Consider the following 26,836-nt stretch of genomic DNA (forward strand, 5'->3'; position numbering starts at 1 on the left):
TATCTGTTAGCCCTTCTAATTAGTGATGGTTGAGGTCAAACTAACATTTCAGTAACAGGTGAATTTATAGACTGACAATAAAAAGGAAATGGATTCATTATCAACCAGTGATGATTTTTTTTCTTTTTTTTTTTATAGCATTACCTTAAAACTTTAAATAAGCTCTTTAAAATAAACTTTTATGTTTATAGGCTTAAAATTTATAATGTGCTTAAATTTGGAGTTAAATTTTCCTTTTATTTTTAGATAGTGTAATTTCTTTCAATACTGTGATTAAAAAATATAGTTGGACTGCTGTGATTTTGTTAGATGGTTTTATATTTTGATTTTTAAAGAACATCACCCCAAAAATGGTAAAAATCACTTCCATTTTTATGTAGACTGTTAAAGACGGCTCTCAGTGTGCATGCGCTCAATTTTGTATGTAGTTTTTGCAAGCAATGCTTGTATTGAGAAACATAGGTTGCCTGAACGCGTGTTGATACTGATTTATCCCTCCAAGAAAGAATGGCTGCATCAGACCTTCTCTCTCCTCTCTTCCGAACCCATACAAAATATTACATGAAAAGCAACTGCTGTCTGTTGTAGTGCTAAGTGATTATCAGTGTAAAGATTGGGTATTACACAAATTTCAGCATCTGTTTAATGAGTCTAGTTGTACTGTTCATAGATATTCAAGTTACTGTGTCGCAAAACCCACATTAAAAGATACAGGCTGAAGGTGAACAGATTCATTAGTGTTGAATATTGGTCATGGTTGAATATTTATTAACCAATTTAAAAGTTGGGGTTTTTTTAAGATTGGATGCATCCAAACTTTCTTGCTGTTAGAGCAATAAAAATCAGCTGCTTCTACTGTTAAGCTTTTACCCTGTTTGGTACGTTACGGTTTACTTACTAGAATAATTTTGTTTGAAACGATATTTAATTTTACATTTCCTTTTGTACAATAAATGTGGGACCAGAACGTGCTTACAAATGCCAGGTTACCTCAATCACTGAAAATGTGTTTTTGAGAGGTACTTGTTAGCATCTCTTATCTTTATTAGTCAAGATTTTTCTATGGAAAAATTGTTTTCAGAAATCGTATTTTGGAAAACAAAAGTGTTATGACAAGCAGTCAAAGATTAACATGGTACTTGGGGTATTTGCCAAAATAAAGTATTTCCAAACTTAGTCATCACTTGCAATTTGCTTGTGCTACAGTTCTTAGACGGGAAAGAACATTTTCATATCCCTACTTTTTTGGAATTTCTTTCTTTGCGGAGGATATTAGTATTGAATTACTGTTTTGGTCTCTCATTCATCCATAAATATTTGCTCTTGGATCGACATGCTTACAATGACGCGTGTAATAAGTGGGGATGAAAGCAATTAGCATAAACTGAACCCATTTTAGATATTCAGTAAATGACTAAATTCACTCTAAGGTCTCTCACCCGCAATCATGAGTTTTAATTTTTCCTTTCAAGCTGTTGTCTTCTTAGAAGTCTTTCTGTAACTGTTTAATCTGGCTGGCAGTGATCATGTGCAACCTTTGTCATTGTTACTCTCCCTGTAGCATTCTCAGTTTTGGGAAAAGAGGCTCTTGGGGGAATTTTGCATCTAATTATGGGCTCTAATTACACTTGTTGTCCTCTCAGATCAGCTAAAAGTTCTTGTAACCCTGAAAGCAATGCTGTTACATTTGTAAAGCTAATGACAGCAGCTCTATATAGCTCTAAAAGAAGTGCTGCAGTGATTTTCAAAGTCGTCTGGCATATTTTACCACTCATTTCTCTAACATGAATTTACATAGATGTAGTTTGCATGAATTATATAGCATATATTGCAGACAATTCCAATCCTTTAGACAGTTTTTAATAGATATGCATTGATTTATGATGATAGAGTAACAAGTCTGGAGAGGAAAAGTAGATCTAAAAAACCAAACTTGTGTATAAGAAAATTTAGGTTTGATTTAGGTTTGCGTGGCCTAGATTGAGTGTAATTTTGGAGAATTTGATATTGCTAAGTTTATAAACGTGTGTTTATAAACTTTAGGTACTTTAAAATTAATTACATCAAAGTATGCAATCTGACATTTAGGCATGAAACACTTTAAGCATGATCCTGACATATTGTCATCCTGTATCTCCAGTACATGTGCCTAAAGGAATACTGCTAGAGTAAGATTTGGCAAGTAATCTGAGAAAAGAAGACAAAATTAAGAATTCTGCTAGAAGTTATTTTCAACTTGATGTTGTCTTTTATTCTTTTGATCAGACCTTACCCAAAATAAAAAAACTGAAATTTGGACAAAAACTCCTTAAGAAGTGCTTAAGAACTAAATCATTGCTTCTCACCAATGTTAACGTAAACTGAACTTAAAATGTACTACATTGTAGTATTTATGTACTATTATGCTAGCTATTAAAGGGCTGTAATCTGCCACTCTTAGAGACAATGTAATATTTGATGTATTTCTTTAGAGAATTGAGGTATGAATAGATTTCACTTATTCATATGCTAGAATTTTTATTGAAACATTTATTTGTGCTTTAGTGTTTCAAAGCTCTGTTGTATACAGCTAATCATTTAGTTCACTGTATTACTGTTCTCTTCAATTAACTACTAGCAGCTGTCTCTGGAGAGGGGATGCTTAACAGTCAGTGACCTAATGGTCTTCTCTGGTGGCTTGAACTGTTGAGTTTTACTGCGGGTATTAAAAATGTTTTAAACTATATGCTAATGAAATATTTTTAAAGATCGGTAGATAAAATGTATGAACTAAGAAAACTGGCATTGCTAGAGTGTGTATCTGCATTTCAGAATCTTAACACTTTTAAACAGAGAACTTGCCAAAGTTATGTTAAAGTATTGTTCAGTATTGCTCAGTGAAGAATAAAAGCTGCATCTTTAGAATTAATTTGTTGCCTGTTAAACACACACCTCTGAATTTGATCCGAATCTGAATTTGGTCCTTAAAATGCATTTTTTATACTTAAGCTTTTCTGAGTTTTATGACTTATGCTGGTTTTTAAGGTTTTGTTTTGGTTTACAGCACATTTTAAGTATCTGGGGGGAAGCAACTTAATGTCCTTATAAATTTAACAGTACTTTTTGTAGGAGAAAGGTGCATAATTCGGATGGAATAAGATCAAACTTCTGGACCTGCAATGAGGGCTGTTCAGCCTGGAGAAGAGAAGGCTGTGTGGAGACCTTATAGCAGCCTTCCAAGTATCTGAAGGGGGCTTATAAGGATGCTGGGGAGGGACTCTTCCTTAGGGACTGTAGTGGTAGGACAAGGGGTAATGGCTTCAAACTTAAACAGGGGAAGTTTAGATTAGCTATAAGGAAGAAGTTCTTTACAGTGAGGGTGGTGAGGCACTGGAATGGGTTGCCCAGGGAGGTTGTGGATGCTCCATCCCTGGCGGTGTTCAAGGCCAGGTTGGACAGAGCCTTGGGCGACATGGTTCAGTGCAAGGTGTCCCTGCCCATGGCGAGGGGTTTGGAACTAGATGATCTGAAGGTCCTTTCCAACCCTAACTATTTTATGATTCTATGATTCTATGTCTGGGAATAATGTTTTTATCTTTGCTTTTTGCTTTTAAAAGAAATTATAACAAAATTAGCTTTTCTGATTAATTAAGCTGAAATTAAGTATTTGCTGTAGAATTGCTGGGATTATGTATATCTTGCGTAAGATTTTCATGTAGATATAATATGTTCTTGTCTTTTATGTCATTAAACCAAAATCACTATTTCTATAAAGATTGTTTTACTTCAAATTGATTATTTAAACATTTTCTAGCTTCTTTTGTTACTATTGGTGCTTCAGTTTGCATTACCTTATCTAATATATTTTCTTTTTTTTCAACTGTATCATACATGTTATCATTAGTCTTTAAATTTAGCCTAATATGCAAATATGCAGCCTGAATAGTTGGGTTACACGCCAGGTGAAGGACTCTGTGTCTTTCTGTTTTCAAGTTAAGAGTAGGAGGGTTGCTCGTTTCAATAAGCTTTCCTACTTAGGAGGAAGTCTGATTCATTAACTAGTCCTCACGTAAAACCTATTCAGATTACAAAGAACATCAGTTAAATTCTTCAGAAGTGGTTAATGATTTTTTTTTTATTTTTTTTTTTTTAATTCCTAGTCAGGTTGCTTTAAAAAGTGAAATCTAATTCTGCAAAAGGTTTTTCTATGAAGTATCTGTGGCCAATGATATTTAAGCTATTGAATCACTTAAAGTTCTTGGTTGCCTTGTCCTCCCAAATGTATAATCAACACATACACCTTCCTGTTTAGGATCTTTAAGAAGTCATTTCCACAGGACAATTGTTTAATGAATCTGTTGCTCCTCTTTCACTATGCCACACAGTAAGAAGAAGAAAGGGGAAAAGTTTTCTGCCCTGTAGGAACAGTGTTATGAAATTTGACTGCACTTCACAGCTATTTCAACAAGGTTGTAATTGATCTGGGGTTTTTTTCCTCTGTAATAATTGAAATGTAAGTCATAGACTGTTTTCTTTATACAGGCAAGCCAGAATAGATGGGCAGACAGCAAATGCTAAGGTTGATGAAATGACCAAATTGACAAAGAAGCTTCAAAGCCAATTGGAGAGAAAGGTACTTTAGAGAAAGGAATGATTTTCTATTGCAATTGAGTGGCCAGTCAGTTTCCTGAATGCTGACATAAAATTAATCATAAGTTGTTTGCTAACTTGTTTTATGTTAGTACATGCTTATTTTGTTTAGGGAAGGTCAGATAATGTCTGGATAATGCATACATTCTTTCTAGGAAGAAAACATGGTGTTTTCCCGGCAAATAGAAGAAGCATTTAGCAGCCGCTTGTATCAAATGCAGACTAGGATAAAACAACTAGAAACAAGGTAACAATTACTCCTTGGGTGTTAAATCACACAATATGTGCAAGTGAGATTAAATACTATGGGTTTTTTCAGCCTCTGGGTTTTGCATTTCTGAGCAGCAATGTTTTCTCAAAATACAGGTGTCTTATGCTTGGCTGCTCTCAATCTTGTTATATTCTGCAACCTTTCAGGACAGCTTCTGATTTGAGTGTTTTTAAAATGATAAACAGACCACCTGATTTTATTGACTGTAATGGAGAAAAAATGAGGCATATATTTTTCATTCTAGTACGTAAATTCTTGTTATTCAACTCTTGTTAGCTTTGGGTGGAACTCTAAATAAAACCATTGATACTGAAATTTTAAAATGTTTATGTAAGCTAGAAGGTTTTGAAGTGAACACAGATTTTTTTTTTTTTTTTTTTATGCCCTCCCCCCCCGTTAAATAGGATTTGTTTTCAGGTGTTAATTCAGCAATCTGTATACAAAAAAAGATAATGACACTGTTAAAGCTCACTTCTTAACAATAAATGCTAATTACAAAAGCAGTTTGAATAAGTTTGAGCTAAGGAGTAGAACTTAAATTCCAGCACTATCTACTGGAAGATGTAAGACTTGGGTTCTTTTGCATGGATTTTTTCCCCCCCTTCATCTTCAAGGATAAGACACTTGGCTGAGCACAGTGATTTTTAATTCAAGTATCACAAACTTGAAGTTAATTCAAGTTGTTGAATTATTAACATTAGTCAAATGACCTGATAGTTAAGAAGATTATGTAAATTTCTTACTGAAATAATTGTGTGACTGTTCATCTTCCATTCTTGGCCATAGCCTTGCAAGCATGATTAGCAGACTCTTCAATAGCTCTAGAACCCAAATAATTACTAGGGAACCAGCAGTGTAACTGTGGTCATGTACTGTCTCAAGTTGATGCACAGGTTTGTGTGGCTACCTCTACTTGATGAATTTCGCTGGCCTAAGCATTGTGGAGGGTCTTAAGTTTAATTTTAGAATGTCTGAAGGAATAGCTCATTTTACTCTTTTCTGTAGGTTTTTGGTCTTGCAAAAATTGGGCTTTGGTTCTACAAAAATATGGTCGTTGTCTCTGTGTTTTCTGAAGTGCTCTCAATGGATATTTAGAACCATGCACTTCAATGAACCAGCAGTACTTGTGGAACTTTCTGAGATTTTTCAAGGATACCTCTGAGTCTTTCTTGCTCTTTCTCATGCCTACCAATACTGACAATCATAATTAAACAAGATTTTCCAAGCTGTTGTAAAATTACCAGTGGTTTCTTGTTCTAGTGGTATAGCTGCAACTTCATTGCCCACATCCAATTATTCCATTTTCTCCACAGAGGAAAACTCTATTCCTTCTGGGGCTGTTATATTCTGTTTTAATATAGAACATTTTCAGTGATGTATCCCAGGATAGCAACATTCTTCAAAGGATCTTCTGAGATTAGATATCTGAGTTAACTCCTTTAGTTCTGTTTGTTTCTAGGACTTCATGAATATTCAAAGACTCTGTCCAAAAACAAGCAGAAAACCAGGAATGCAGTTTTGGCAATTTACGAATACATCTTATTAGTTTAGCTTGCAAGAATTAGTGTATTAATTAAGCATCTTATCGTTAAATTAGTAAAATTATTACTATCTGGTAGATTACGCATTACTGTCGAAGATGCTCAACTGCAGAGAAAAGAAAGAATAGCCTGGGAGAAACAAATCGTGGAACTTAAGAGAAAGACTGGTAATCTAGAAAGGGAGAAGCATGATGCTGTTGCAAAAGTCCAAGATTACATACAGCTCTTAGAAGAAGCTAACCTACAAAAAAGTCGGGTAAGCCAAATGTTGAAGATATTTCTTAGTTATTAGAGTACTTTCATCACTTACAGTTGTGAGGTGCATACACAACCAAGCAGCATGTCTGTTGTACTAAAATTACTACTAGTGCGTAAGATAGCAAACTCTGATATGACCATACATAGTACTGTAGTACAAGTTAGACTTGTACTACAGTACAAATTTCAAAGGATATGTTGAGTGTCTGGATAAAGGTGATCTAAGTGATAATACTGTGCCTGAACTTGAATTTGCAAAAATTTTTGACAGAGTTTCTTATCAACACATGTTTCTTGTTTCTTATAAACAAATTGGACTGTCAGAATAAAAAGGAAGGTCCTGTTATGAATTTCTAACTTATGGTTAGGAAAGAAGAGCTAAAACTAAAGGGAATTTTTTTGTTACACGGTGGGCATAGGTCAGCAAGAGAGCAAGTTCTGTGTTCAGATCTTTATAATGCAGAAGAAATCTGGAAAAGTGAGCAATCAGTGGGTGAAGTGTACAGTCAGGAAAAATTTGCCAAGATGTTTATTAGTGTATTGTAAAATGGCAGAAGAAATTCAGATGTGCCATACTGGTTGCTGAATTTAGTCTTACCAGACAAAAAATGGTTTAGGAGATAGTGTGGATGTCTCATAAGAATACACTTGCACAATCCTCTGTGGAGCTCAATACAATGAATAGAATGTGCAGAGTGAATGTCAAAAATAAAGATGCCTTTAAACATAGTGCCACTTTCATGTGCAGTTCTGATCAGTCCATTTCAGGAAGACCTAGGAGAAATACAGAAGTGTAGGAGAAGTCAACAAAGAAAACTAGACATTTTTTTATATACAATAGGTGTTTAAACTGTCATAGGATGAAGGGTATGCTGAAAGTATGTAAATATGAAAATGGTCAAATTCAGGACAGGACAATCCACCAACACTCCTAAAGAACAGGGTCTAATCCAGCAAGTCTTGGTCTGTCCACTGATCAAAAAAAAAAAAAAATCCTGTTTTCCTAGTTCTTAACTTTACAGAAGTCTGTTCTTTGCCCATTTTGGACATAGGTTACAGGGCTTGGAAAACTTTTGTCTAATATGGGCTCTTTGTTTAATGCTAAGCTTCAGTTTCAGTCAGACTTTAGAACTGTAATGAATTGCATTTGCTGTCAGGACAGAACTTTAACGCACATCTGATGACTGTAGCCATCAGTAGGTGAAACCCAGTGTAGTCAAAGTCTGTGGGAATAAATGGGAGAATCTTAGAATTTACTTTATTTGGGCTAACATGTTGAACTGTTGAGCAATTAAGGAGATAAATGCTCCGTTTTAGTCTGAAGTTGCTTTTCAAACTTGAGGAACCTCCTGAGTGTCTAAACTAGCTTTTTACTTTAACTTTTGGAATATTAAAGTTAGTGTTGCTCTTGCTGATTTCAGTTCTACGACAAAGGATGCAGACCTGTCTCCTTTTTTCTGACAGAAAAGGGAACTAACTTTTTGAAAGACATCCTGCTACCTTCTGGCCTGCTTCCAGAATAAAGTATTGACAAAGCTTAGGGTTCTGCATGTTACTAGAGTTAAACTTCTGTGATTGTTCTTGCTGTACAAAAAGGGGTTATCATCTTGTTACAGTCTTCTCATGTATTTATAGTTATTTAGGAAATCCTTTGGTGCCATCTTTTCCTTCTTATAATTTTCTCAGAGCTTTGTGCATCTCATTTGTTTCCTAACAGAAAACTTACTATGCATCATTGTGGTATTTTTTATTACAGATCTGCCCCTAGATGAGAACATGGGAGAATAGCTCTGAGTTCCTATGCTTTTTGTGTAATTCTACACCCAGCCAAAATCTGAAAGTCCCAATAATAAGTCTCAAGAGAAAAAGGCATCTACTGATGCTTTTTGTGTGGTACTGATGTACAAGATGGTGCATTTAATGCAAAATGCTCAATGTTCTTGTTCTCTAGTTGGGTCTTAGTGTCAAGCTACTCCAAAGCAAAAAGGAAAAAAGGTGTTTTGAACAGTGACTGTGTGGTTTCTTCTTTGTGCTAGATGCGTTGTCACCACTGAAATACCAATAGTATTTCAAGTTGTTATCTTTTTCTAGGCACTCTCTGGGGAGAAACAAAAGGAAGAGGATATAAAAAAAATGAAACATGAAATGTATCAACTCACGGAAGATAATGCTGCAAGAATTAGAAAGGCAGTAAGTTATGACGTTTAGAAAGAATTGGAAGATTTTTTGGTTTTCCTCAGCGTGAAAAGCTATAGGTGGTGCACGATCACGAGCAGTTTTCTTACAAGTGTTTGGGTAATATAGGTAGCAAGGCAACATGCCAACACTACTGTACTTTTCAGATTTGTTATCTAGACATAAATTCTTCCAAACTAAATGATACTGTGAAATTTCTGAAGAAGCAAGTGTTGATGTTTGTGCAGACAGTGGTGTAGAGAAAGCTGCACTGTGAAGATGTAAAGAATGGCACTTTCTTTGATCTCAGAGATTGTGTTCAGTGACACGTCAACAGACAGTGTTGCATTGCTGTCAAGTTAATTTATGACAAGTGGCCTCATTTGAGGAGTTGCTGATGGAAGCTTGTCGTGTATGTTCAGATGATAGGACCTGTTGAAAGTTATACTACCAGATTTGTGGCATCTCAGTACTTAAAAATATTCCCCTATTTAGGCAAGTAAGACTCTTCTACCCAGTACAGCTAACAATCAAAAGTTTCAATGTCACAAACCAGAATTTGGTAGAGAAATTACTAAAAAAAAAGTTGTAGTCTCTTTATGTGGTTTTTTTTTGGTTTTTTTTTTTTTTTTTTTTTTTTTTGTTATAAGCAGCTGAAATACTGAAGCTCTTCTGATAGAAGACTAGTCATAAAATTAATTTCCTCTATGTTGCATCCTATATGCAGTTAAAATGCAGACTAATCTACCTGGAGGTTCTCAGTAATTACCTGCATGTCAGAGAGACTTGCTGTATTTTAAGACAAACTCCAGAGGAAATAAAGGCTTGTTACAGGCATGTGTTGGCAATGTCTTTTGTTGCAAGTGAACAACAGTGTAAAGAAATTATGTCATTTTTTTAAGTTTTCAGTGATGTAATTAATTTTGACTCCTTTCACTTTTGTCTCTATGGCACAATGTGCCTGTGTTCTGTATACGGATGAAAGGATTCTTTTTCTTTCCAATCCTTTCATTTCAAGAGGTGTCAGAAACATACTACCTAAATTTTCAGAGCCTATGAGGATAAAGACAGTCTGTGCTTTCCATTTATGGTTACCTGAAAGAATCACAGAAATTGTGTGGATTACTTAAAACTTTCATAAGTGGTTCAGAGAAAGTACAAGAGCTAAAGAGCAACTAAGATAACCACTTTAATTGTGACAGTCATGTACTGATTAGAATTTAGAAGCTTAGAAATGCCCTATTTCTTATTTTGAAATTGTCTCAGTAAAAGTGAATCTATCAAAAGCACAAAAAGTAAAATTTTAAATCATGAGTGGTCATGTTTCTCCAGATATTAACAAATACTTACTTTATTATGTGATCTAAAAATATCTTGTTACACAAATTGCAAATATCTTGCACCCGATAGCAGCTTTCTTGGTAGAATTAGTCTTCTTTTTATAAGGCCTTATTGTGATGTCTTCCTTCTGCCTTTTTTTTTTTTTTTTTTAAACAAGTATGGATTGATAATAAACATTCTTCTAACATTTGCGTAATAAGATTTGTCAGTTATTGCAATCCCAGGTATTTTTATATACATGCACCACATAGAATATATATATATATATATAAAAGATGGAAAAATAGTTCATGGGTTTGTGTGTTTTACTTTGGCTTTGATCGCAGGTAGACATGGCAAAGAAGCAGTATAATGTGCAGATTTCTCGACTAGAAGGAGAACTTTCAGCTCTTCAGATGGTATGGTGTTGACTGAAAGTATTTTTGATAGCAAAATGTTTGAGACTTCTAGTTTTTGTTAATGAAGTAAAATGCTAAATTCTGTTTAAAATGCGGTCAACTAAAATATGAATAATGAGTAATGGTCTGAGTTTATGCCTTATTACTGTACAGCACTTTACATCCTGCATGACTCCAGACATTAAACATACAGTGCCTTTCACGTTACTTGACAAAAGCAGCTGTGTGCAGTGTCATAACAGTTGGTACAGAGATTCATATTTAGGTATAAGGGGTATTTGGTTTGAAACTTCATTTTAATGTACGGATTTGCCTTATGCATATACAATCATACCTTAGGTTCCCTGAAAACTTGACTGGCTGTGCATGAAATAATGCAGTTCTGCAAATCCACCCATTTCTTTAAGTTTATTCCTTGAGGTAGATTTAGTTCACAAGCATCAATTCAGTGAGATGCTGTGCTCTAGAAAATATTTCCCATGTGATGGCATTTCTTAGGTATCCCTGTTTCTTTCAGGGATAAAGCATGGAAAGCTGAGTATCTGTACCATATCATATCTATAGCTGGGTATGTAGAAATGAAGTATATGAAAGTTGATAAAGTATGCCAAGAGAAAGTCTGTGCATTATAGTCATCACATTCTTGAATGAACCAAGAGTTTGTAACAAATTGTATGGGAGACCAAAAGAGCTCAGTGCGTATGCACAATTTATGGATTAAATTTGTTAAAAAAAGTTTTCCTTTTACGTGTCTTGGTCTGTATTATGAATGAGGCTGATCGTATAGAGGAAATAATGAGCAGGTAAATATAATCAAATGCATCCATACCAGCAGCAAGAATTACATTTACAATGGCTGGTTTTAAGCTTTGACACTTCTTGAATTTTTAAGGTTATTTTTTTTATTAGATTTATCTTAAAATGACTTTTTAAAAACAGGAATGTGGAGAAAAACAGGGTCAAATTGAACGAGCTGTTAGAGAAAAGAGAGCAGTGGAAGCAGAACTTGAAAAGGTAAGGCAGTTGCATGCTTTTTTACATCATGTTTAAGATCTCTTTTCAGAAGGAAAAGGTACATAGATTTTTCCCATTTCTCATGGTTTGTTTTTCTTTAATTTTCTTACTTGGTTCTTGGAGTAGGTTTTCTTAATTGTAAATTTTCATGCAATCATTTTAAGTTCGGGTTTTTTTGTAATCCAGGAAGTGTTTTAAAGCTGTAATACTAAACTGAAAAAGAGGGTTCTTTGGAAAGTATAAAAAGTGAAAGGAGAGATGTTTGACATAATCTGAAAGAATGTTGGCACATATTCCAGTTAAGCTTAATAGACAGAAAACTTAATGGATGCCAGACCTTTGGAAACTTCTTTTCCAAATAGCAGCAACAATTATTTTTGTTCAAAACTTAAATTCAGTTTTGTTTTAAATGACTGGAAAATAGGGTGCAATGAGGAATAAATAACCTCCTTGTCAGTGTCATAGAATCATAGAATGGTTTGGGTTGGAAAGGACCTTAAGATCATCTAGTTCCAACCCCCTGCCATGGGTATGGATGCCTTTCTCTAGACCATGACACCCAAAGTTCTGTCCAACCTGGCCTTGAACGCTGCCAGGGATGGAGCATTTATGACTTTTTTGGGCAACCTGTTCCAGTGCCTCACCACCCTCACAGTAAAGAACTTCTTCCTTATATCCAACCTGAACTTCCCCTGTCTAAGTTTGAACCCATTATCTCTTGTCCTATCACTAGAATACTACACTGTGACACAGTACTACACTGCCAGGCACCAGTGCAAGGTTAAGATGATCTTACATATAAGCTTATTCTTCAGATTTACAGGGAAGACAGAGGATGTGAATCTGACAACAGAAAACTAGAGCAGCTGCATCAGAAGTACTTACTTGCAGAGACTACTAAAGGTGACCTTCAGCTCACTCTTCAGACAACACAAAATAAACTGAAACAGCTGGAAATGAAGTAAGTAACGGATGTTACAGAAATTAGCATGGAAAACAATAGGAATTATTCCTGACTATTTAAATGTTGATTGTGTGTTAGATTTTTGTTACATCTCTTTAACCAGCAGCAGGAATGGTATCAAGATGCCACAATTCTGAAGCAAGGGCAATTATGATCAGTGTAAAAGAATTAAAGGGGATAACATGCTATAGAATGAAAGATGTTTACAAGATAAGAATTGCAAGCAGTTTTTTGACAAAAAAGAAAATAGAGGTATATTATTTGGAATCTTACTGTGTTTTTAAATACTGTTTGTAGAAAAAATATGAAATATTCAGGCAGATTTTATGATATTATAAATTCACCTACAGTGAGTTATCTTCTAGTACATGCAGAACACTGTTCATGTAGCATTTCACGTATGTGTTCAGACCTAATAGGCATTATTGCAGTTCCAATAATACAGTGGTAAAAAGTACACATTTTTAGAACAGGTTGTTGTTTTCAGCATGAAAATATAGGATTCTCTAGAAGCTTTAGTCATTTCTGTACTCTGATCATCCTGAATCATAGAATAGTCAGGGTTGGAAAGGACCTTAAGATTCTCTAGTTCCAGCCTCCCTGCCATGGGCAGGGACACCACACACTAGACCATGTCACCCAAGAACTCTGTCCAACCTGGCCTTGAACACTGCCAGGGTTGGAGCATTCACAACTTCCTTGGGCAATCCATTCCAGTGCCTCACCACCATCACAGTAAAGGACTTCCTCCTTATGTCTAACCTAAACTTCCCCTGTTTAAATTTGAACCCATTACTCCTTGTCCTATCACTACCGCCCCTAACGAAGAGTCCCTCTCCAGCATCCTTGTAGGGCCCTTCACCAGAGCAATCCTCAGTTGGGAATCTGGAAATGTGATAAAAATTAAAATCTTTCGTTTGACATCATTTTACTGAGATTGCTACAACATTAGATCGGTTTTATGAATTCTGTCAGGATAAAATTCTTTGCTGACTTGTGTATAGTTCTAGCTGTCAACCATTAAGCATGCTTAGCTGATACAAACTTTCAGGAAGAAACGGGAGCAGCTGTACTGGGTCAGACCTAAGATCTCTAGTGTGGTAGTTGTTCAAGTCTTGAGTTCCAACGAGACATTTCTTCTCTTTCAGCTTTGAGGAGGAGAAATCCTGTTGTCAGGAAGTTATCTCTAATTTGCAAAGCACCTTGGAATCGGAAAGAGAAAAGAGTGTCTCTGTCAGTGAAGAAAATCTGAAGCTTCAGCAAGAGAATGAACAGTTGCAAAAAGAAATGGAGAACTTGAGAAAACAGGTCAGAGAGGCTCAACAAAAAGCTAAAATAAAGGTATGGTTTATATGTTAGTTTTATTTTAACATGAGACTGATAATTACTTGGTAAGGCAGCAGTTCTAAGAGAAAATCATTTATAGTTCATCTTAAGGAAGAAAGTTTCAGTGATGCTTCCTGGTTTCTGCGTAAAATTAACTTCATTGTAGCATTGTTTCCTCAGAATCTATTAGGTAACTCAGTCTCTGCTAATTAAATTTTGTTTTAATATGTATTAAATTTTGCTTGATAAGAAGATCCCAAATGTTCTTTAAGATGACTAGATTAAATAATAACATATTTTCCTTCAAGTGATTTCACTTGTTCCAGTTGCAGGTGTTCATTTATCTGTCTGTAATGTGTTACGAATCTCTGTATAACTTTCAGTCTAGAGTGTTCCTCTACTTGTATGTCCATGATGTTGTCAGTGCAGTGTGCAACTAAGAAACAATTTAATACGGTGGTTGTCAAACATTGGTTCTGTATTTTCTGAACAGAGAACATTCTTCTTTATGAATAGTGGCAAACAAGATAATTAGCTGAAAGATTATTCTTTTTGAATGTGTTCCATTAAATGCACCTGAACAGACTGCAGGTGGTAGAATGAATTAATAGTAACCTCAGCAGATTCATAGTACCTTTGGCTTCTGGAGGGAGTAACAGCTTTGATTGTTGGTGTGCTTTCTAAATATATAAAGCTGGTACTTTCCCTTCTGCTCTTAACTGCATAAGTGTAAAGATATTGCAGAGGGATGTAAGAATCTGCAGCAATGTAGAAGACTTCAGTAAGCAGTTTTACAAGTTAAGAATGGGGACCATCTCGAGTCTGGTTTCCACTTTGCACCACAAGATAAAGAAAGCAGTCAAATTAAATAGGAAATCTTGCTCCAACTCCAGAACCCTTAAGTCAAAGGTACTTTAAAAGCAAAGAATCAGTCTTGTAACAGTTATAAACAGTTGTATCCGTCTTGTTGCGGTTATAAAACGTATACCAGATCTTTGTCTTTCTCTTTTTTTAATCAAGACAGGCTTCCATTATAGTCACAGATAAGATTTATTGCTTGTTTTCCTTTTCCTGTTACATATGAAGGATTTTAGATCCAGTTAAGAAATTCCTGATACATTTTAGCTAGGTGAAAAAGAAAGAACATGTTTCTTTGGAGAAAACTCAAGAGAGAAAGATAAAGATTGTTTCCACAAATAAACATACACAGGTCATTATTATTCATCGTCAGTTGTACTGTTTGCTTAAATCGGCCTTGGGAACATGTGTGCCTTTGAGCATATAATTACATGTTTAATTATTCTATGTTACATGCTTTCAACAAATGTTTATTAATTGAACTCAAGTGTGGGGGGGGGGGGGGAAGTTAGAGACTTGATTGTTCCCGAGTTGTTGTGTTTTCTCCTAGATAAGCACAATGAAGCATGAGCGTATTGTGAAAGAACGTGGATATGAAGCTCGACTTAAGGAAATGGAAGACACCAGTCAGAAGTCTACTGCTGAACTTACACATCTGTTATTAGCCCAGCAAAAAGCAACAAATCAGTGGAAAGAAGAAACAAAAAAAATTACTGAAACTACAGAAGCCAGGATCAGTAAGCTAAAGTAAGTGCAATTTTGTTCCTCTTCTGGAAGCTGTTACTGTTTTAGTTACTGTTGTAGTAATGTGCTTTATAAGTGAACGTTTTTCAGGAAGTCGTGAACTTCCTAAAAAAGTCATATCTGGGTATACTGGGGTGGTAGTTTTCATAAAAAAGCATTTTACATTGCGCTTCACCAGAAGTTTGCTGTAACTGCAGCTCTCATAAGCATTGAGTCGGTGTCCCGTTTGTTAGTGTAGGTGTTTCCCATTCTTTTGCCTTAAATTCATGATCTGTTGGTGGTTTTCAGTTCTATCCTCATTACTTTCATTTTCCATGTGAAGGTGTCTGAAACATTTTGGCTTCTTTTTGAACTTCCCAGCAGCAGCTGCTAACTTTTCCATATTCTGTGCTGCTCGTTTGTCATCTTTTAAGTCTGCAGTGTTTTGTTTGAGAGGTGTAATCCATATGCATAAAGGAGGCATTAAATAAATAATTCCAAGAACTGAAGCAACATCAGGGAATGTTAGGTGATTTTTAATTAAAAAAAAAAAGGGGGGGGGGAAGCAAATTTTGCAACCTGTAACTGCAGAGTGATGATTTTTTTTTTTTTTCTTTTAATGGTACAAGAATGTAGTAGATCAGTGGAAAAACCTGTAGATAATGTTGATTATCTACAATAAATTGATCGTTTTAGGCTTCACTGAAAGTTATTCTGTGCTTTCTTGGATCTCTGGGTCACAGTTCAAATCAAACACATAATCATTGCCTATAAGACTGAACTTGAAATTAAAAAATAATGCTTGGCAGGGCATTGAATACTTGTAGACTAAATTCCATTATTTTCTTCATAAAAATACATTGCAGTCTTCATTTATGAGGAGAGTTTTCTTCCCTCTAAGCATCTTAAGATGCTGTACACTTTTAGAAGGATTTATTGGTAGCATACCTCACCTTCACCTTGCAAGAGGACAAGGAACCAGTTTTGCTTCAATATACTTGTGCCAAAAATCAATCTTGAAGGTAACTAAGAAGGTCGGTGCTTCTTGCGACATAGGTCCTCATTCCAAATAAAAACGTTGCTCTTGGCAGCATGGCTGACACCTCCTGATTATTGTTTATTCTCTTCTGTCCTGCGAAATGTCTGGTTTGGTAGAGTATGAAACGAAGCTGTTCTGGCTTTTGGTTTCATTCATTTTAGATGTACTTTGAGTTCTAATGACATTTACAGAAGTGACCTGAGATAGCAAATATTTACAATTACAAAATAGTTATATAAATGATTGCTGTTAAAGGTTGTTTTTAAAAAAAAAAAAAAAAGAAAAAAAAGAAAAAAGGCAGTGGAACACTCCTTATTTGAAGATGAGTTGCCCCAAGGCTCTTCTGTTGAATTTAAGTTGTTTCTTTCTCTAAGAATGTGCATGTATGTGAAAAAAATCTTTATCTGGTTATATGTGTTTATAAACACATGTAGAAATTATCACTCTCAGATTAAGTTTTGGGGAATTTTGTATTTTAAATTAAGGTGAATTTAATACTTCTTAAAGACCTGTGCGGGGTTTCACTTTGATGGAGTTCATTTTCTTTATAGCAACCTCTATGATGCATGCTATGGTTTAGATCTATGACCAAAGTAGTGTTGATAAGAGTGATGTTTTAGCTGCTGCTGAACAGTACTAATACAGGGTCAAACCCTTCTCTGTTTCTCACTGTCCTGCCCCAGCGAGGAGGGTGGTGGTAGGCAAGATGCTGGGAGTGGAGATAGTGGGATAGCTGACCTCAGCTGACCAAAGGGATATCCCACACCACAGGATGTCATGTTCACCAATAAAACTGGGTGGAAGTGCTTCCAAGGTAGCTGTTGTTTTCATACTGGCTGGCTATTGCTCTGCTGGTGAGGAGCGATTGCTTTTGCATCCCTTTTTTTCCCGTTCACTTACTAAACTGTCATTCTCATGGCCCATGAGTAATTTTCTCACTGGTACTGTTCTAGTTCTCTCCCCCTTCCCACTAGCAGGGGAGAGAGTGAGTGAGGGAATGGGGGCTCGCCTGCCAGCTGGGTCAGTCTACCTCAATACCAAAGGGCAGAAATGTGGATTTGGAGACAGAACTGCATATTAACAATTAATTTTAGTTGAATTGGTTTGGTTACTTGCTATGTTTCACAGGCTTGTATTTTGATAGTTGTGTCTCAGCAAGGGTCTGAGACTGAACCACCAGTTCACTTCTAACTAGGAATAAGAAAATGAAGTGAGCTTCTGAGAGGCAAAAAGTGATCTTTCACGTTCTTTTAAGGGTTTAAATGGAAAATAGTAAGGAGAGAAGTACAGAAATGCTATAAATACAGTAAACTTCTCAAGGTAATTTTTTTCATAACACAAAAAGAGCTTTTAAATCTCGGTGAATAATTTAACTACTATATATAGTTCGTGAATTTAGTAACTGACACATACTTGAGTTTCCATTTCTTTTTCTCCCCTTCTATCTGGAACGTTATTGAGGTTATCTAAATAACCAAATCAGAATTAGAGTTAATGTTTAATAAGTTATTTTGATCTTCAGTGTCACTTCTTCACAAATTTGTGTGAATTTGGTAAGAAATACATGCAGTCCACATCTTTGTTGCTGATCTACAGGTTGTAAAGCTTCCAGTTGTGACGTTGTAAGCTCTCAGATCACTGTCATTTTCAATGCCCTAAAACTTCAAAGGATGAGGGTGATCTTTGACAGCTGTGGTAAAAAAAAAAACAGTATTGAGTGCTTGCAGCTTATTTTACATTTCTTGTCCTTTGAAAGAATTTACTTTTGAAAGAATTGAGAAATACATGCACATTTTTTTAAAGGCTCTTGCTTTAACTGAAGTACTGTAAGCTAGAAAAATGATTCCTATGGCTATATTTGGGAGGAAGAGACTGGCTAGGACTGTTCTTGTTACCTTTACAGCACCGTATATAAAGCAATACAGTTCTTCAGACTTCAGCTGAGTAAATGAGAGCAGAGAGAGAAAGTGAAATCGGCAAAACCAAAGGAACATTTAGGAAATTTGTAAATTGAAAGGAAACAAACTTCAGGAGCAACAGAATACAGGATAGATTGAGAAGAGGTGAGAGAGAGAGCTCTGACAATGCAATTTAAGCAAAAAACAGGGTAGTCACATCTGCCAGCATTTACTAAAAGAAAATAAAGTGGTAGACTATATGCAGGTTTAAAAATAAGGGCAAATCATTCATTCTGTAAAGTCCACTTTGGCTCATCTGTACTTAGATTAAGTAGGTTAAAACAGTAGACAGAAAAGAGGTTGTAACACAGGTAGTAATAGGTGGTTAATCCCTTCAAATTGGCATATTAGTATTTTTCATATATTTCTATGTTCTAATGGTCAGAATGAAGATGAGAACTAGGGCAATTGAGAGAGGATTTTGCAGGTAACCAGTGGTTATACATTAAGCCCTTACCAAACTCCTCACCTGTGGCCAACACTAAGAGCATATTTTTGTTGAACATGATTCTGGTTGGACCAGGGATCAGAACCAGATTCACATGGATAAACAAAGTCTCATATTCAATCAGATAACTGAATTATCCACAAAATGGTCTTGGGTGGAGTAGATCTGGAAAATGCAGATGGGAAAAAGGTGGATCCTTGAAACTTGAAAACTTTACAGGAAATTGACAGTTCTGTCAACTTTGCTGTGAATATTACTTTGGCCTGTTAGACCTGTGGATGGTTGCTTAATTAAGGTACATTTTAGCCTGAGTAGGGGTAGTAATAGGTATACAGAAGTCTGTTCTCTTTTTAGGAATAGAAACTGAATCTACAAAACAAACAGTACCCAAGAGAATTTATAAATGTAGTCTTAAGTGAGAAAGAGGGTAAGTAGAAGTTAATTCCATGTAAGAAAGCATTTGAGGAGCTTCAGAAATCTTAACTCTTTAACTAAAAAGTAATAAAATTGAGTACTAGTACATGGTATGAGCAAATTTGGTAAAGTAATAATCTTACCCATGTGCCACTGTTCCCTAGTAGTAAGATATAACTTTTTTAGGGGGGGAAAAATAAAAATATTTGTGGTAACGTGAACCCATTGTATTTGAACAACTATACTGAATGGCTTTGGGGTTTTTTTAATATTCATTTAAATTATAATTGTCAATACTTACAAAAAGGGAATCCTTGCCATATTGCTTTTAAATTTAGATCAATCGTTTGCTTAGCTTAAGTCATCTGCTTGCAGCTATTTAGGGTGTCTTTGTTCCAGTTTCTGCTTGTGAAACATTTCTGTGTCACATTTAGTCTCTGACTCAGCAGTAGCCATGCGTGGGTTTTGGAGTTCTCAGTTTCATCTCTTCCATAACTGAAAAGAATCTGCCTCTGAAGGATGACCTTTTTTGGTGCCTGTGCATGAAGTGTTGGCCAGGACTGCCTTCTCCTCCTCTCAGCATCCTATACAGTATACAGAGTGAATTGGACAGCATCTTGAGATGAAAAAGTTTCCTCCATTTCTAAAACATTATTCTTGGCTACACTTCTGTAATGTTTGGCAGCCATAGCTGCTTACTTTAAGATGTTCATTTAAAGAAAAAAATTAACAGGATGAGAGACAGCTGCAGGTACTGGAAGTATACAAAATTCATAATTACTGAGAGTAACTGAAGCATAGTATAATTCAATTGAAAAAACAGCTGGCACATGCCATATATGTCATATGAGAGCTTTGCAGAATGTACATGATACAGCTGGCGGATTTATCACCCATCTGCCAAAATGCTAAAAGCTCACCTTTTGTTTCCTACTCACTTAATAAAGACAATATGGAGTAGGGCCTGATGTGATTATTCAGCAGTTGGGGTTACTGCTCAATTTTAATATTAAAGTCTCATGACTGGGGGAGGGTTAACAATCAGAAGGAATCAACTGGCTCAGTAGCCATCGTATTTCCTTACGTGGACACAGTTAAACTAGTTTCTTTCAATATGTGTTCAGCGTGAGGCAGGCAGGCAGGCCACCTTCAATAATGTCCACATTGAAGTGTGCTTATAGGACAGTAATTAACATCTTACTCTAAATATTGGATGCACTCTGGAAACACACCTTATATTTACAATATATTTGATAATGTCCTTGCAAAATAAGATTCAGTAGAAAAAAAACGTAGAATGTCAAAGGCTCTTGACAAAGTCCTGTTAAATACATCTCATTCCTCTGGCATTATAGTTTTGAATCACATCATGAAGCAGTTCTATCTGTGTAGTGCTTTTGAAATCATTGTTTTAAGAGCAATGCTGTAATTAAAAATATACCATAAGCCCCTAAACTGCACAAAAGTAACATGTGAAATCATATTCCAATAATGGATGCACTAATGTGGGTTAATCAACATCTTTTCTTTTGATTAATAGGCGAGAGCTAAGTCAACAAAAACTTCATAGCCAGGAGCTCATTTCTCAACTGGAAATTGCAAATGAAAAGGCAGCCAAGGTAAGATTGACTGATATGACAACTACTTTCATAACAGAAACTTATCAAGGTGAGCTATATTGTTCGCTTATTAAAAACTAAGGATTTTTGACAGAAGTAGTCATAACAGGAAACCCCCACTGTTTCTGCCAACTGACATATTCAAATGGCAGGAGGACAAATGACCTTTACTCTCAAATTACAAGAAAAGGTAAAGAGAGATCATCTTTCAAGGTTCATAATCTAGCAATTTTAGACAGTACAGGAAATGTCTCCGAAGTCACTTGTGCCTGTCTATGCACACATACCTCTACCAAGGAGAAGGCACTGTGTTATGGATAATGTAGCATATGCAGAGATACCACATTCTCAGCATACTATGTGTATAGTAGGATTTACACTGTATGTGCATATATGCATATAGCAGTATCCATTAAAGATTAATGGCAGGATTGTTTTGGAATTACATTATTCAATAATTAATGGCTGCTTTAGAAAACAGCTGTCCTGTCAGCCTCATAAATCTGGGATAACATGCAGTTCTATTTAGGATAAGTCCTCCGGTGGTGTTTTTTGTAATGCTAGATTAGAGAAGAAAAATGGGACTGATGCAAGAATAGGTTTTTGTAAGTAAAAAATAGTTCTGAAAGACTTTATACAGACCCTTTGTTGAAGAGAAAAGATCTGTAGCAAGTTTATCGTCTCGCTCATATTACCTAGTATAGTCTTTGTCCCTTTGAGTATAGTTGAAGTAGAGCTAGATAAAACATTTACAATTTTAAGATATTGTGAATTAAATTACCTGGATTAAAATGTCAGCTTTTATGCATCTTACTTCAAGATGGTGAAGTGAGTAAAACTTCCTCTGCAGATCACTATGTTTAGAAAAGTCATAGGATATGATATTTAGGCTAGAAATTCTTTATATAATGTGTCAGCTGCATGTCTTAAGTCTTAGAAGCGGTGAACAGTTCCACTTCTGAAGTTACTCTTCTTCGAGCTTTTTCACTGCAGTACGTATGGATCCAGTAAAAAGAACTTTGCATTTGTAATGAGATGTTTCAATTCCACAGGATGAAAAATTAATGAGGGAATATCGAGAATACATCAATAGGCTTCAAAGGCATCTGAGCCAGGCAGAACAGAGGGCAGCTACAGCAACTCAAAAGGTACAGAACTAACAAACAAACACCATGTTACCTAAGTGCGTTTAAAAACTTCCCACTGACTATTACCAAAATAACTGCTTTGTATTATTCCTGAAGTAGGGGTGATCATTTGTGTGCATTCTTACAAATACAATTTTAACTACAAGCTTGTGTTTTGGGTGCGTCATCACAAATCTGATGCATATTCAGTTAAATGCCACCTTCTGACAGGATGCCTAAGTGACGGTATAATTTGTTTATGGAAACAAGTTTGATGCAGATTAAGCTTGTGTGGTTCAAAATGTGTGAATGAAGGTGTATGATCATTTTCATCTTCAGAAATGGCAGCAAGTTAACAAAGAGGAATAAAACCCTCCATAAATAACCCAGCTCCTGCTTACATAAAGCAGGCTTACCTACTGCAGCAGTCGCAAACGATGGCTTCACACGCTAAAGTGCAAACGTTGCGCTGATCCCTATGCTTGTCTCTTGGGAGTCTGATTTAAAGCAAAGCATGTCTTGAGTTGATGGCTACAGAACTGCCATTATAAAAATTGGGAGGCAGCATAGCTACTTTGTGGGAATTCTGTGCTTTTTTCAGCCAAATCAGCTCACTGGTTTAATTCATTTTGTGGCTGCACAGTGTATGGAAACTGTGTGACATAGTTGCAGGTCAACAAGTTCAGTGTTCATCAAATTGCAGCCTTGAGTACCTTCTGCCATGTCATGTAAACTTCAGAGTTATCTATCTTGTCTGTGCACCTCCATTTCCATTAGTAGTCTCCAGTAGCTGTGGCCCCAAAGATTGTTGGAGGAGTACACCTCACTGCACTCAGTGTCAGCTACCTACAACAAGTGCAAAAGATCTTGCAATGTCAAAAATACTGAAAATTGTGCAGACCAACTAGAAAAAACTTGGTTTTTTTTCTAGGCCAGGAGAAGAAAGGGGATGCTCTATGTATCTCACAGCCATAGTGAACATGCCTAGTACATGTTTCAGTGATTGTGAAAACTTCAGACAAGACGTGTCTGTTAGGGCCATTTATATGCCCACATCCTCCTTGTGCATCACTGTGGTCACTTAATGAGCTGAATTGTTGATGCCTTCTTTTTCCAATTCTCTTACAACTCCATTCCAGCTTTGAGCAATACTGGTCAGTATTTCTAGACATTAGGGATATTGGGAGGAAAAGTCTTCCTCTCCTCAGAGAGAAACTTCGCTCTTTAATTACCTAACCTCATGCTACTATAATTCCATAGTTTCTCTGCTGGACAGTTGGTGGATTTTCCCCCATCCAGCATTCTTTTTCCATGCTATTCAAGCTATACTTGAAGCAAATCCCACAAGGGGTTGTACACTGGGTTCACTTATTTGCCAAGCAAACTTGTAACTCAAGTTGGTCTCCTATTAAGGAAAGGTGGTCTTCCTGCCTCCTGATTTTTTTATTTTTTTTTTACAGTGACTTAGGAAACTCATTTGCAAATTACTTCCTTTTAAGGGAAGGGAATCCCCTGTGAGCTGCAGGCAGAAAATGTTTGGTAGATCCAAATTGTCTAGGACAAAAGGCAAATTTTCCCTAACAGCAGTGAGTATCTGCCAAGCTATCATAACTTAAGCTGCATTTACTGGCTGTAGATGTTCTCTGTCATGACAAGGTCAACTGGTGATGATTTACTCTGAAAGAGTGATTTATTTTGTTTTACCTCGTGTTTGTTGTATGAATCTGTTCAGGTGTGATACTTCTGAGGTGCTACCTTCCCTTAAAGACCAGGGTCATGTCACCTTTCAAGGGAGTAAATCTCTGGCCTCATTTCCAATATAGGAGGAGATCTTGCTGTTCCTGAAAACCTTAATGATTAACCATTCCTTAGCAGTCTGCCTCTGAAAGGTAACAAAGAGATTTGTGAGATGTTTAGCAGCCATATTGTTGTCTGGATCTTGCTACCAGTCTTCAGAACTGCCTTGCCCTCTTCAGGCCTGGCAGAGGTTGCTGCTGCCTGCTGTCAGACATAGCTTTTCTGTAATGACTGAAGAACTTCTGTGCCAAGCTCCTTCCTCTTCCCCTGAACCCCGCCTAACCCCCCAAAAAAAAAACCATCACCACTGTTCCCACTAAAGACTGGGAAAACACATCTCCAGGAGTACAGCTAAAAGCATGTCCACTCTTCTGGATCTGAAGAAAGAAGGTGTTTGTTCTCTTTTAGCTCTCCTAAGACTAAATGTTCATGTGTGTACTTCCTGAGATTCAGAATGGCAGATCCTCTCTGTATTCTGAACCTGTCAGTTGAGGACTACTTTCTGACTGAATTGCATATTCTCATTACAGTATCCAGCTTACCTGTAAAATTAGATCCAGTGTAGGCTAGAGCTGGACTGTTAGGGAGTCTAGATATTACATTTTTATTGTGGTTAGTTCAGTGACTATAAATCTTAGCTTATTGTTAATAGTAATCCTAGCTTATTAGTAATAGTAATTTATTATATATAGATATATATAATCTTATATATAATCTTAGCTTATTAGTAATCATTAATAATAGTAATTCAGTAATAAACATTAAAAATACAGCATAATGTTTGTACAGGTTTAAAATCTGTGTGTTCTATGCAGATGTATTGAAAGTGTACTTTTCCTAATCTTTGACCATCTTGAATTCTTTGGGACCTGAAACAAAAGCAGTAGTCATCTATGGAGTGCATTGTAAATTCTGCTGCTTTCCCCAAACGCCCATCTATCTGTGCTTGTTCCCTCTCCTTCGTGACACCTTCCATATTGAAGATCTGTTGATACTTTGATCGTACAAAAACTTATATACAAAATTGTGTTTAGTTACAGCTCAGCCTGATAACAACACAGAAGAAAAAAACTGCTTCCCTGAAGAAGGTGGAAGATATATAAACACCTGTATTGTTTGTTCACACCATGTTGGAGGTAAGAAGATTGATGGAGAAACTTTCATATTGGAGCATTAAAGTCATTATAGAACAATTGGGGTTGGAAGAGACCTTAAAAGCTACCCAGTTCCAACCCCCTGCCATGGGCAGGGACACCTTCCACTAGACCAGGTTGCTCCAGGCCCTGTCCAGCCTGGCCTTGAACACTGCCAGGGATGGGGCAGCCACAGCTTCTCTGGGCAACCTGTGCCAGCGCCTCACTACCCTCACAGGGAAGATTTTTTCCTAATATCTAATCTACATCTACCCTCTTTCAGCTTAAAGTCATTCCCCGGCCTGTCTCTGCTCCATGAGAAAGCTTGAGGCACCTTCTGCAGCCTGAGATCTGCACTGAAGCCACTCTGAGTGAAGGCATCAGCCGCCACTGGTGGAGACCCTCCACTGGAGCTGTGACCTTTGCTTTCCAACAAGTGCCCACCATTCTGCCCTAAGGGTGAGGTAGGACGTGCACCCCGACCTGGGCAGGAGGCCTGTGGAATGTCCCTCCTTCAAAGAGGCACCCAAATGCATAGCAAGGCTTGTAAAACTTAGATAAACATTTCCTAGTTTATTTAGCTAAGAAAGGGGTGGATCAAGATACTCTATCTGTAGGCATACTAACGATTGGAAGAAGACCACAAGATGTCATTTAAAGGACTTAAATGTAGCTGTGAAATGCCTCCCTTACCTTCCAGTTTTAAGATTTCGGTTCAGTTTGGTTTTATGCCTCTTTGAAAGTGTCTGTAAATAAAATGCTGTTCAGACCATAATCTTTCTTCAGTTGTGCTATTTCTTGCTAATTACTATTTTACAGTTGTTCCTTGCTTGTCCGTTGATCTGCTCTCCTGGTTTGTCTGGGAACTTGAGTGCTCTGTTACTTCAATTGGCACAAAGCTGCTGAAGTCATCCAGCTTCTGTGCATTCTGAAATGGTGTGTTTGAATTCGGGAAATGCCAGTATGTAGTAATCCTCTTGCGCACATATTTTTCTTTGATAGTTGAGAAACTTCATACATAACATTCTAAAATGAGAGCTGAACTCTGTTTTCACTTTCAGCGTATATTACAAACATTTCATAGGTACTAACTGATTTTGAAGTAATGCAATTTCTTGTTCTTCCTCGTAAATGTGAAGAGTGTAATTCTGGTTTGTAACTTCTAATTTGCTTGGTGGATAATGCTTACCCAGTGCTTCAGGAAAGCTGTTGTTTTGGACTAACAAATCCGTATATCTGTCACAGTGGATCTTCACCATTCACATTTTAGAGGACAAACCCAGGTTGCTCACCACATGGAGGTAAGAGTTGGTGCCACCTCCTGAAAACCTGCTGTTCCACTAGAGCCTGCAAAATGGATGCAACCTCAAGAAGAATTTCTGCTTTCCGCAGAGGAAGTTACCTTGTCCTGCAGTTGGACACACTTCTTTCCTAGTGCTTTCTCAGTTTGGTACCTGTACCTGTATCAACTGCAATCTGTAATTCTGCTAAAAGACTTCCAAGATTTTTCAAAGCAACATGGACACATTGTCTGGACTCCAAATGTCTGCTGCGGTGAGACTGTGCTCAATCAACAGTCTGTGTGATACAGAGGGAGGTAAGTACCAAGCACCTTTTTGCCATTTGCATAATGCACATCTGAAATGATGACAGACCACCTGGAAGGTTTTGTGTGAGTTGTTCATCCCATCACACCTTCAAGAGAGGCTCTAGCTGGGAAATGAAACCCAGCTCGAAATGGCAGGTAAGTTTTTGAGCAACATTATTTGTGTGTGTGTTCCTTGAAGCACAGAAGGAATGTTT

General features: G+C 36.6%; 1 protein-coding gene and 1 long non-coding RNA gene across 7 annotated transcripts in view; one reads left to right on the plus strand and one right to left on the minus strand.

Annotated features, from left to right (window-relative positions):
* Positions 1-25,808, plus strand: part of SCLT1 (sodium channel and clathrin linker 1) — a 34,326-nt gene extending 8,518 nt beyond the window's left edge. For 4 of the 6 annotated variants that reach the window (XM_030493241.1, XM_030493238.1, XM_030493242.1 and 1 more), the window contains 13 exons: positions 4,522-4,612; positions 4,785-4,876; positions 6,520-6,697; positions 8,791-8,889; positions 10,542-10,613; positions 11,553-11,627; positions 12,443-12,588; positions 13,740-13,932; positions 15,326-15,522; positions 20,898-20,976; positions 22,029-22,124; positions 24,935-25,036; positions 25,317-25,634. In XM_030493241.1, coding sequence (XP_030349101.1) covers positions 4,522-4,612; positions 4,785-4,876; positions 6,520-6,697; positions 8,791-8,889; positions 10,542-10,613; positions 11,553-11,627; positions 12,443-12,588; positions 13,740-13,932; positions 15,326-15,522; positions 20,898-20,976; positions 22,029-22,124; positions 24,935-25,003 — 1,387 coding nt within the window. In that variant the 3' untranslated portion in view covers positions 25,004-25,036; positions 25,317-25,634. Of the gene's footprint in view, positions 1-4,521; positions 4,613-4,784; positions 4,877-6,519; positions 6,698-8,790; positions 8,890-10,541; positions 10,614-11,552; positions 11,628-12,442; positions 12,589-13,739; positions 13,933-15,325; positions 15,523-20,897; positions 20,977-22,028; positions 22,125-24,934; positions 25,037-25,316 lie in introns of all 6 variants that reach the window. The other 2 variants (XM_030493236.2, XM_030493239.2) reach the window with 2 other exon arrangements.
* LOC115611000 lies at positions 19,816-22,030 on the minus strand. The gene is made up of 2 exons (XR_003992426.1): positions 21,758-22,030; positions 19,816-20,111 (listed from the first exon to the last, which is right to left on the minus strand). It is a non-coding gene; the product is annotated as an uncharacterized LOC115611000 (long non-coding RNA).
* Positions 25,809-26,836: the final 1,028 nt, after the last annotated feature.

This window comes from Strigops habroptila, chromosome 7 (genome assembly GCF_004027225.2).
Source record: "Strigops habroptila isolate Jane chromosome 7, bStrHab1.2.pri, whole genome shotgun sequence".
NCBI classification, from domain to species: Eukaryota; Metazoa; Chordata; class Aves; order Psittaciformes; family Psittacidae; genus Strigops; species Strigops habroptila.